A 12,621-nucleotide genomic window follows, 5' to 3' on the forward strand; every position below is an offset into this window, starting at 1 on the left:
AGCTTGAGGAGTTTATCCAGGTACCCCCGGAGATGCACGTTTTCAGGCTCCGTCAGGGCATACAGCCTGCCGCTGGGAATGCTGGCCCCTGGCACCAGGTCGATCTGGCAGTCAAACTGTCTATGTGGTGGTAGCACTTCCGCCTTCACCTCATCAAATACATCCTCAAAACTGTGATAAGCCTGGGGGAGAGCCACATCTTTTTCTGCCGCTGTAGCCACCGTCTGACTCCCGCTCTCATCTGCGTCAAGGGATTCCGTTCTTATTCCACAATGCAGGATGCAATACGGTGACGTCATTTCGATGCGATGTGTTGGCCAATCCACAAAGGGGTTGTGTTTCTGTAGCCACGGCAATCCCAATATGACGCCATATTGGGGCGCTCGGATGATGTTAAAATCGATTTGTTCCAAATGGTTCCACCCATATCTCATCGGAAGGACCCCCGTGTGCTGCCCGATGGGCCCCGTCACCAATCGCCTTCCGTCTACAGCATAGACGTCTTCGGGTACAGCTTTGGGAAGAAGCACTAGCCCTAGCCTGCATGCCTCGTTGTGGTCCATAAACATGCCAGTGGCCCCTGAATCCACCATGGCCACAACGGGTATCCACTGGTCATGCACTCCCACGTGCACCGTGATAAACAGGTGTCGTTGTCCCTTAGTGACCGAGTTTGAAAGTGAAGGGATGGATGAGTGACTCCGAGATGCCCCTTCTCTGGTCTTGGAGTCCTCTAGTTTTCCGCCGGTATGTCCACCACGGCTGTTACCGACCGGTTGGCCCGATAACGTGACGTCTTCGGTTTGGCAGGGCATTCACGTACGTAGTGGCCTTTTTTGCCACAATATAGGCACAATCCTTGTTTACGGCGTGACTCTTTCTCCGTGGCTGTGAGGCTCGCTCGTATTGCGCCGATGTCCATGGGTTCTCCCTTGGATGCGGTGGAAGTTTCAGGACTTCCCACCGTCACATAGGATGGAAGGGATTTTCCTTTTCTCCCATGATCCCCCTTTCTTTCACTTAGCCTATGTTCCAGCCGTAATACCAGGTTGATAAGGCCCTCACATGTCTTGGGTTGAGGGTCAATATGAGCCACGGCGTCCTTGAGCTCATCGCACAGCCCTTGATGGAAGAGCGCCGTCTGTTTAGCAACAGGCCACTTGGTTTCCGCAACCAGCCTTCGGAACGCGTTGAGATACTGCACCAGGTCGTTGGATCCCTGTCTCAACTCAAGCATTTCACGGTCCGCCGTGTACGAGTCAGCCCTTCTGTCGAATACCTTCAGGAATTCCTCGCGAAAAGCACCCCAATCACATAAGAGGGGGTCGTCCCTGCTCACCAGAGGTACGGCCCATTGTGCCGCGTTTCCAGCCAAATAGGATATAAGGAAAGCCACACGAGCCTGACTCGTGGGGAACGCCTTTGGTTTGCACGATAAATGTAGCGCCACTTGTGTGAGGAATACCTGCACTGTGTTAGGATCCCCACTGTACCTCTCTGGTGTCGCCAAGGGGATGGCTACCGGCATTTCCACTACTACCGCAGGGGTCTGATTCGTGAGGGAGGTGCTGGGCGTGAGCGGGTCCAATTGGATAGCATCCAGTCTGGCTTTTACATCGGCTGTTTCTTGCCTAGAGGCAGCCACTTCAACTTGCATGGCCGCTAAAGCAGCCAGCACATCATCAAGTGTTGCCATGTCTGTTATCGACCGGGAGACAGTTCGTGTTATTAAGGTCGGATATTTTGTAACGCCCTGAACGTCTCAGGATCGTTTAACAGACACGACAATGAGGACGCAACCACTAGTGAAGGGTTAGTTGTTTTAATGAAGGCAAATATAATACAAAGAATAAACAAGTTATAGTCACTGGAATCCTCCAGGCTAAGTACGTTACCAGCCCACAGCACGGATGGTCCTAACCGTCCTCTGCATATACGCCGGTCCCGGCGTATGCCAACAGAGGGCAGAAATGAAATGGCCGACAATGCCAATCGGTAGGCTGTGAGGGGCACGAAGAGTGTTGGGGAGAATCGAGGAGTCAGGGAAACACCCAGCCGGGGTCTCTACCTGAAGGGAGCAGCCGCTCAACCTCTTCCTCAGACTGCACCGGGACGCGGAGTCACCTCCTGGTGATGCGTCACCGATACCCCAATCACAAGCAAGAAGACTGAACCGAGAGCAGCCGCTCGATCGATCCTGTGGACTTCCGAGTCTGTAACGCGGCAAACACCTCCTGGTGTGCGTTACAGCTGGCAGTCCCTGTGTCTCTGGTCGGGCTGGGAGTTACGACTCCAACCAGCAAAAGCGCCACTGCGCTTGGACTCAGCCGAGTCAAAAAGCGAAGCTCAATGGTTGACCGGTAGAGCTTCCGGGTCCTTCACAGGTGACGATGGGGCAAGACACGGCCCAGGGAGTAACGACTCGACCTACCTCCGTTCTTGCCTTACTGGAGCACCACTCCGGAACACTGCTCTTCACGAAGCAGGTACGTCGGTGTGAACACAATATCCGACAGCGTTGTACCTCCCGGTTCCTCCCTTTATAGGGCGTGTTTTCCTTGAGTTATGTAACAGCTCTCCTGTTTACATAAGGGCGTGTTTCCTTGAGTTATGTAACAGCTCTCCTGTTTACATAAGGGCGTGTTTCCCTTGAGTTATGTAACAGCTCTCCTGTTTACATAAGGGCGTGTTTCCCTTGAGTTATGTAACAGCTCTCCTGTTTACATAAGGGCGTGTTTTCCTTGAGTTATGTAACAGCTCTCCTGTTTACATAAGGGCGTGTTTCCCTTGTATGACAGGAATTCTTGACACCCCCCCCCCCTAAACATTTCATTTGTGCGGATAGGCCTAGTTGCACTTACTTTTTCCGCGTAACTGGTCTTGGGAGTAGGGCAAGGAGGCAAGCAGGGTGGGGCACTTGCAGGGTTAGACGGACCACAAGATCCTCTGATAGATACCAGTTTAGAGGTGACGATCCGCAAACTAGCAATGTGCGCCGCTACGGGAGGAAAGGTTGTTATAGGCTGGGCAATGTCTGAAGGCAAGGGGGTACTTAACTTGGCGTTAAGGGTCTCAATGATCTTACTGAGTGAGATCACTACGCCCTGAAGAGAATCGACTTTCTCCATGAGACTCTCGAAGGATGCTTTACAGGTACAAGGGATCGAAGGGGCCGCGATCTCAGCGGGACCGCACCTACTACGAAATGGACAATCTACAGACTCGACGGTCTCTGGTGCGGATTCCAGCACTGAAAAGCGGTTTGAGCAGGGAATGAATTGTAAGGATTCGTCGAGACATTTCTTGGGTCCATGGCCCCCTTTCACTGGAGGTTTGGATCGGGGCGCGGGGCAATCCAAAGCTAATGTAAGTCTAGTATCATCCATAAAAGAGCTGTGAGAAATGGGATTAGGGTGCGTTGCAATTTGTTTAAATTTTTCTTTTTTTTTTAAAACATGGATGGTATGCCCTTTTGGGGAATTTTACCCGACCCCTCCTCATTGCCCACGACAGACCCCGTAATGTTCCCTCCCAAAATGTCCTCACAATCAGTGACGATGTTCTCAATTCTGTCTATAACACAATTACTAGCAGCGTGTTTGGTGATTTTGGACTTTTTGCCCTTTTTACTACCCGCAGTGCCCCCACCCTCCATTGCCTTTCTCTTGCCCATTCTCTGGCAGTGACGATGATAAATATATTATCAAGTGCACTTAGACAAAATAATGCAGCACAGCGTCCGTTATAATATACAAACGTAAAGCAGGGCTTCAATGAAAAATGGCAGATCGAATGCTCGCCCCTCACAGTGATCATATATCTTGAGTCTTAAATGATGCAAATACACAGTACCTTTATGCCCGTGGCCTGGTGAGTTAGAGGGGAAGCCCTGTCCTGTCTCTTCCTGGCTCCGACGGGCAAGGACGGGCCCGCCCTTGGCCCGGGCTTCGCCCGCGCGCGTCCGGCGCCGCGGTTGTTTTCGGCGCTTTTTCAGTGCGAATGCCCGCTAGCCACACCTCCAAGCAGCAGCAATGGGGTCTGGGACATGCAGTTTCCTGAGTCACTGTGGCCTTGGGCGATGTGCGCGTCCCCTAATATCAAAAAGTTGTGTCAGTAAAATGGAGATGTGTTGCAATGGTATACCTATGCAAGCACCATAACTGTAATATCTGTAAAATGTAGTGCCTGATAAAGCCCTCTATCCCTAAACCCTCCGTTCCCACAATCATAAACCCAGGTATGGCATAAAAAACACTGCCACCAAACTGAGAGAAGGACCAGAACAAAATTCTTGGAATATGTCATTACAAGCCAAATAAGACTTTGGTCACTGACAGAAACCTCAGCACCATGTTTGCCCCCTCCCCCGCCCCCACACACACACAACCGAATGCTTATAGCATTGAAAGTCTATACCTTTAGCAGAAAATGTGTTAGACAAACTTAGGTTTTCACACCCATAGACGTCAAGATAAAGCACACACATTACGTGGTAAGAAAGGGTATTTTCTTCCCATTTGAGAAGAGCCCTTGTGGTTTGTAAGGTGGTTACATTCTAATCATTTCTCTCATGTAAGCAAATTGTCTTGCTTTTGTAGGATATAGATTAAGGAAGTCAATAATTCAATGTGCACAACTCTGTATGGAGCATCCTTTGGATTTGGTGCAGTAGCTTCTGGGCACAGAACCCAGGCCGCAGCCAGGCCATGCACTCAGTCCTCGTCACACTAACTCAAACTGCTTTTATTATTTGGCCTAAGTAGTGACGTCTGTGTCCACAGCAACGCCTACAGCCAGCCCTAGTGACTCTCCAATCTCTGAGTACAGGATCAAAGCCAAGCCCCAATTCGATCAAAATTACCTGTGCACTGCCTTCTGCCACCTGTTGAGGTCTCCGGGCAAAAGGCCGAGGCATGCGGCAAAGCAAAAGATGAACGATCAAGTTTTAACTTGCTAGTAGCTTTGGTGCCATCTAATTTGATTATTCTGCATGAAATTCACCACACAACCCTTTAAGCCCTTTTCTGTCATCTAAATTTTATGTTGATCCATTAAGCAACTGAAGATCGATTCAGTCCATGCTAGCCTGCCCATTATTCCCCACCATAACAGATTTGCCCAAGACCGACATACCAAGAACAGGCTAAACGTGTTATGTTATGTGCATTTGTAAAGTGCACTATCACACTCAAGGATATCCTGGCGTGACGGTATCATGTTTGGCGTAAACAGAATTTTGTGCAGATTCATCAACTTGTGATTAATTTATAAACAAATCAAAAAAGCATGTTACACACCCAGAAGCTTAACTCTTAGAAGACCATCTGACACTTTTTTTAATGCAAATATCTAAAAAATTACTGACTGGATTTATACCAAACCACAAAAGGTCTACTTTGAGTAAAGTTTTATTTTCATGGCAGTGTAGATATAAGTCAGTTCAGCAGTTCTTTGCTGTAGCAAAGAGCAAACGTGGGATGCAAAATGAAAAAGTATCCTCAAGATTGCATAAAAAGTAAACCCTGCAGTACTGATGTCAGCCTAGATGTCCTTCAAGAGGTCATAAAGAGGAATACAGATGCTGTAGTCACAAATAGCTAGCCTCGCAGATGTTAAATACAGATGCAAAGCAGCAGTTTTAGTCAGCAACTGCAAGTTTTCATAGAGAACCTCTAGAGAGAATATTTGCTATAGCTATAAGTAATTGTTATCCTCATATTGCTGGATACATATCTAAACCTGATGTGCTACACAACTAACAATGTCCTCACAGATTATCAAGAGAATGGTATCAAGAGGTGAGAGGATATACAATGGGTGGCCCTCCAATAATGTCATTGCAGATGTTGTTTGGGAGGTCTTCTGTGATCTAATATGTGAGGTTATTAATAGTGCATAGGGGCTTTGTGATCTCATTACAGCTATAGCTGCAAACTCCAGGTTTTGTTTGCTGATAACTTTCACCTCATTTGATGAACCCCTAAGAATTTTTTTCAGAGAAAGTTCATTAATGTAAACTTGATCCTGTAATATATATTGAAAATTGTCTTGGAATGTGTCCAACTTTACAGGCTAGAGTGGGAGCTAGAATTTGTATTTAAGATAGTTAATTATCCAGCCTAGTTGTCTGGGTTGAGTTTGTTCCAACCTTTCCAAAACAATAGTAATCATCGATATATTTGTAAACCAAACTTGGTTGAGAAAATGCTATTCATAGACACATCTGCCATTTTCCAGCTCTCAAACCTCATTGTGCAAAAACCCTTTCCATCTCAATGTCTGGGCTGCAACAAGGCTCTACCACATCTTGAGTGCTCAGGGCACACTCCAGGGGAGTAGAAAATGTAATTGTCACACACAAAGTTACATTTTCGGTGATGAGAACAATGTGCTTCCAACACAAGCAAATGGCCAGGCAAAAGTTTTTATCACCAAAGTTCATGATCTAGCAAAAGGCAGAAGGGTATAACATTGATCAGTAATCTCTTATAACAAGATCCCCAAACAGGCTTTATGAGAGATTTATGCTCAAATGACAATACCAGAATGCACTGTCATAATATAGAAAAAGACAAACATATTTCCAGGTCCATAGCTCCTAAAGCCTTGGGCACAGAGATAGCCCTTGATAAGGCGCTACTGTTTCTCGTTTGTGGGATACTCTGGGCCAGCGGGGCGTGAACAGCCATCCCGTGAACTCCTGACCCATATTTTGCAGAAACCTACCTCAGTGTTGAAGGTACGTAATGAGAATATACTGGTTAGAATGGCGAGGCATGTATGGGCCAGGATGCTACAGAGAACATGCAATAAACCCCCGAACTCTTCAGAGCGTCCCTTGCAGATCCCGAAATGCTAGCTCACTCCTGAGAACTGGGTGGGCCTGCAAGCATGTACAGAGGCGAGATTTACCATATTGAGCAATCTACACAGGGGGCGAGTTCACATTCTTTCTGGACTTATGCGACTCTTAAGGTCTTCTGGCTGGGCTCTTCTGTTTATAGGGGGCATTGACCTGCAGGGTATGGGCATGGTATCTGCAGAGCCTCCGGAACACAAATGTCTTCGTAATTTATTCATCATAACTGGGAAGACTATACAGTTACTCTTCTTTATAGGGCCCTTGAGAAGGGAGCTCAGGCGGCCCAACCACACTCCACAGTCACTGAGTTGAGGACCTGGGGCCTCTTTTAATGAGATAGCCTGGAGGAGAACATTGACCTACAAACCTAAAGTGTCTCCTAATGCTAGATTTAAATTAATCCAGTTCTACTTTTTGCACGGAGCATATCTCAACCCACGGAGAATGCACACTATGTTCCCGGAGCGTCCTCAGCATGTCCCCGTTGTGCCTCAGAGGAGACCGATTTCTACGATATGGTGTGGGCCTGCCCAGTAATCGCCCACTCCTGAGACAGGTTTATGTGGGCCATCCGTGCTACTGTGGATAGGTCATACGACCTTGCTCCCCAGTTGTGCCTGCTAGTTATTCATAAATGCAGCGCTGAACATAAGGTTACAGATTACGTTTACAGATTTGGCACTGATCCTTGCTGGCTAATCACTTAGGAGGTGCTGGATATCAGCTTGGGACCCAGACTTGTAGAGGTGTTGGAAGTAATTAAGCGGGTGGACTGCGATAGAGCAGCGATCAGAAAGGAGGAGGATAGAGGAGTATGTAAGATACCCCTACTAATGGCCTGTGGTGTGATATTGCTGGCTTGTCTTAAACTCGATCTCCAAGGGAGGATAGTGGCATAGGAGGGGTCCACCAGGGAGTCTTCGATGGAAAGGGCCTCATCCCCAGATCAGCGTGACGACACAAAGGCTTCCGGATTAGAGTAATCTCGACTAGTGGGATGTTTTTGAGCATATGGAGGATGTGCATGAGGATCTGGTTATATGAGGGCATGCACGGTCTTATTAAGGACGCTTCTCATGATGTAAGATTGTTTATATCTTGCGGCGCATCCCGTAGTGCAACTGCCATACTTTATATATCCTATATCCTGGATATGTCACTCTACTCTCCTGCCTGGTTTGACATATCATTACACTCATGTAATTGGGTGCTTTTGTTTGCATTTTGACTGTAAAAGCAATAAAAACAGATTTAAAAAATGGCTACCAACCAAAGAATCAATAGAATCCAGGTTATCCCAGGGAGATCTAAAAGCTCTAATGGCAGACCAATGAAGTCTCAATGTAGAAACCGATAGATTTTTGTCAAAACCCTCCCAACGGAAATCCAGTATCACCTCTGGGGAAAATTCCAAGAAGTATAAATCTTTCACCGTACACCAATTATCAAATAAAGCCCAGTGCTGATGTATGACTTTCTAGTTGACTTACTCCTAGAAGCCTGAATAGAAAGGGAGACAGTTAACACGAAAATATCTGCTGTACCTATAGTTATTTGATAAATGCACCTAAGTCATTTTTTAAGGCAGAAAAAACCACTCTGTCTAGACCGTGTAAGGATTACATAACAAGTCAAAATAAGGTGTTAATCCATTTTTTTAATTTTGAAATTAATTGAAAAAAAATCTGCTTAGTGAATACGCAGAATTTTATAAATTACACCAACAATTCAACAAAACCAAGGACCTGCTAGTCCTACAATACATTGGTACCCATGGACAGTCTGTGATATAAAATTATTCAAACATTCTCATTCATACTAAGATCCATTCACACCATAACAACAAGTGACACATACACCCTAAAATCTTGAAAGATGAACAAAATACAGGCCCAAAATGGTAGGCGAGTCTTCTTAGGCGTAAGGCATACACAGATAAGTACAATCAAGAATGACCAGGTATGGAAAGAAAAATGGAACAACAAAAGAATTGTTCTTGTGGTATTGTAAGGTCTTAGTGGATCTGTGTAACGAACAGTTCAGTTCAAGACGCCGACGCGCGTTTCGGTGTAACACCCCCTTTCCCCGGGGTAACACCTTCTTCAGAGCGAGAAATGATTCAAATGCGATTTCCATGGGACCTACCGAGTGATAAACAAAAAATAGTAAACAAAAAACGCTAATTCTAAATATATGCATTTGATAATCTGATTTTTCATACAATTACGAATAACAATATTCATATAAAATGAGCACTGGTCTAGACACATGAGTGGTTAAGCATTGGATACACGATTTGAATTCTGGAAGTTGCACACATGATGAAGGGAGACAGACAAGGAAAGACACTTCTTTATCAGACTCCCCCTTTCAACCTCCAGGCCAATAGTCAAAGCAGGTCCAGGAATACCACAGTCAGGACTGAATGAATGATCAGAATAGGGAACAAGAGGATAATCCATTTCTGGTCTATTGCCAAGGAGTGAAGAAGGGGAAACCATATACTCTGTGGCCAAAAAAAAGAAACACCAGAATGACATCCAATTCCTCTGTCAGAATTCTGAGCTGGGCTTTCCAAATGAGGGTAAAAGGGGGAAAGGTATACAGGAGACCGTTTGACCATGGTTGGAGAAAGACATCTATTCCCAGAGACTGATTGTTCGCTGATCGGGAAACAAAATGACAAACTTGTGCATTTGAGATCTCTGCTAACAGGTCTAAGAGAGGGAACCCCCATCTGCTACATAGAGCTTGAAAACGGGATTATGAGTATACTCTTGTGATCTGTGAAAAAGGTGACTCCGTCTGCCTGGAAGTTCAAACTCCCCTAAATGTGTACTGATCTCATGGAAAGAAGATTTACCTCTGTTCAAGACATGATCTGTGAAGCTACCTGGTTCAGGGACTGACTTTTCATAGAAAACGGACAATTGATGTAAGCCTTTGTCATTAAATTGTCCGTCCTGATCACCAAAACTGAACCCTTCAACTGAGGAAGAAAAACCCAAAGAGCTTTATGAACTGCCTTTTACCCTTTCCAGTTCCATGAGTGATTCACCTCCTATGGAGAACGAAGTCCCTGAGAAGTTAAAGTCCCTAGCACTGCTCCCCAGCCCCGCTTGCTGGTGTACGTAGGTAGTATAAGAGGGTCTGGAAGCGAAAAGGGAGTTCTCTGATCTAGTGCAGGGGAATCAGTTCACCAGCTCAGATGGGTTCTGACCACAGAAGGTACTGGAATGAGCATCTCATGGTACTTTGAAACTGGGTACCAATCTTGGAGGATATAAAGGACCACCTGACCTAGAGGAAAGTGAGTCCAGGGAATGATTGCTACAGTTGCTGCCTGAAAAAAAGGGAAAAAAGTCAACATAGCATTCACTATGCTGGAATGTAGCTTGATACAAGAGAGCAGAAATCACAATATATTTACCATGTCCCCTTAGACTTGAAGACATTCTCTCACCGGAGCCCACTGTTGTTCAGCAGGATATCCATTTGAGTATGTAACTTCATTCTCCTTGCGACCGGAAGGAATACCTTTCCCTCCTCATCTGTCCTGAAATTGGCTCAATGTACTCCATATCCTGTCATGGAACCAGAACTGACCTTGTCTTGTTGATTAGAAACCAGAAGCTCTCCGGTCCTTTCAAGACTTTCTTTGCCCGTTGGAACGCAACAGCACAACAATGGGAATGAATCAAAAGATCGTCACTGTGAGGATAAATCTTTATTCTGCTGTTGTTAAAGAATGACATCACTGGCAACAGAACTTTTGTAAATCTCTTAGAGCCATCATTATCCCAAAAGGAAGGACACAAAACTGCCAATTATCTTGTCCCACACAATCTGGGAAATTGTTGACTCGCCGGAGCAAAAAGGACATGCGTGTACTATTTGGAAAATGTAGTTATGTGGTTATTGTATAAGGCACCCTACTATGAACGTTTTTCATATGCTGATTTGTGCCGCTGGTTGCTAATGGTGGGCACATCACTTCTGTGACAGTAACTTACATTTCGTGAGACTTTGACTCACAGTAAGAGAGGGAAAGAGAGAAAAAGTAGGAAGTGGGAGATAAGTGAACAATGACACAGTGAGAACCTTCAAGTGTGAGAGGAGAAAAGAAATGCATGGAATCGGAAGAAAGGCATGAGGTGGAAATTAAGAACAACATATATGTATGGTTTATTTTATTTTCCTCAACCTAATACATCTACATAATGGTTACATCTAGTTAAAACTGGGCTTTGACAAAATTCCTGACTGTGCTCACCTCTAATAAAGATAGATCAACATTAATCAGTTGTACGGTGATACATCCTCTGCCTGAAAGGAATGCCCACTCTCCCTTTTCACCTCAGACGTGCTCCTTCATGGTTGTAGTCTAGAATATCGAGTCCCTAATATAGATTTACCAGAATATAAAGGACCAAAATACAGAGTAGGTAAGTGCAGATAGATAAGTATGGATTTACTTTTCCAAACTCCACATCTATGTACAAATATGGAGAGTTACATATAGTAAACCTATACTTACCTATATATTGTTACCTGTCAATATTTTGCTCTTCGATACTTTGACTACGATAATATGGTAAGTCGATATTCCCTACTCACTATTTCACACCTTCACCCTCCTTGATTGATGTAGGAAGATCACAAAACCCACATCTTCAGTTTTCCTATCAACATAGCCAGCATCCCTTACCTCCTTTGCCTCACTTCACGGTAATGGTGAGTTTCTGATCTCTTCCATGCCTGTATGTGCTTATTGTCCTGAATGCTCATGAGTTCTTTACCATCAATGAAATAAGTATGTTAATACTCTCTAAATCTAGGAGCCTGATTTAGAGTATGGGAGACAGGTACTCTGTCACAAAAATTACAAATATCCGGTCTGCATTACTACAAGTGCATAAGGATAACATGCACTTATAATAGGGCGGACTGGATAGCCGTCACATTTGTGATGTAGTACCTGTCTGCCAAACTCTAAATCAGGCCCTAGGTTCTGTAAATATTTTTGTTTTTATTCACACATAATCAGTGAGTAAGTGTGGATTGGTGATCCCTGCCCCATGTGAAATACTGTACAACATTTTAAACAAAATCATTCTGTACTAAAGTATATTGTTACCTATTTTCACTTGTTTATATACATTAATGAGATTGGATAAGTTCTGATGATGTGTGTCACATTTATAGCAGTTGGCTAAAAATTCCATGTTGTTTGCACCACTAACCAGAGTGACTCTTAGCCTTCAGATAACTGAAAGAACAGTTAATACCCATGTATATACACATCCAAGGTTTTTTCTTTAAAAGAAATTCTATTGTGTCTTCTATTCTAGACTAAGGAGAGACACCTAAGAAATAATCACTTGCCAAAACCAAGAGTCAATGGAGGTCTGAAGATGCGGGCCTCAGTCCGAATGACAAGGTACTTGGAGTCTTGGGGTGCTGCCAGGCCGTTTTCACAACTGAATCATCGAGAAAGTATAAGCAATGAGTCTGCTGCTCCGAATGGCACTACCAGAAAGGTGAACACATTTTCAGCAGTCATTTCTTTTTGCACTAGTACGAATGTCCCCAGCACATACACATACTTCACGTAGCTCTGGTTTTGTGGTTCTTGGTTCTCCCATTCTAGGGGTCACCTGCACTACCACCATTTCATCCCCCAACTTACTTGCTCTCCGACTAACTCTCCTTAACTTCAGCGTCAACATTCTATTGGGGACATCACAGGAGCTCAGCCA

General features: G+C 44.9%; 1 protein-coding gene across 4 annotated transcripts in view; it reads left to right on the top strand.

The window, feature by feature from the left end:
• ADCY7 (adenylate cyclase 7) overlaps positions 1-12,621 on the top strand; it is a 621,989-nt gene that overhangs the window by 495,030 nt on the left and 114,338 nt on the right. For all 4 annotated transcript variants that reach the window (XM_085639173.1, XM_085639172.1, XM_085639171.1 and 1 more), the window contains one exon: positions 12,214-12,402. In XM_085639173.1, coding sequence (XP_085495299.1) covers positions 12,214-12,402 — 189 coding nt within the window. The remainder of the gene's footprint in view (positions 1-12,213; positions 12,403-12,621) is intronic.

The sequence above is a fragment of the Triturus cristatus genome, chromosome 12, assembly GCF_964204655.1.
Source record: "Triturus cristatus chromosome 12, aTriCri1.1, whole genome shotgun sequence".
NCBI lineage: Eukaryota > Metazoa > Chordata > Amphibia > Caudata > Salamandridae > Triturus > Triturus cristatus.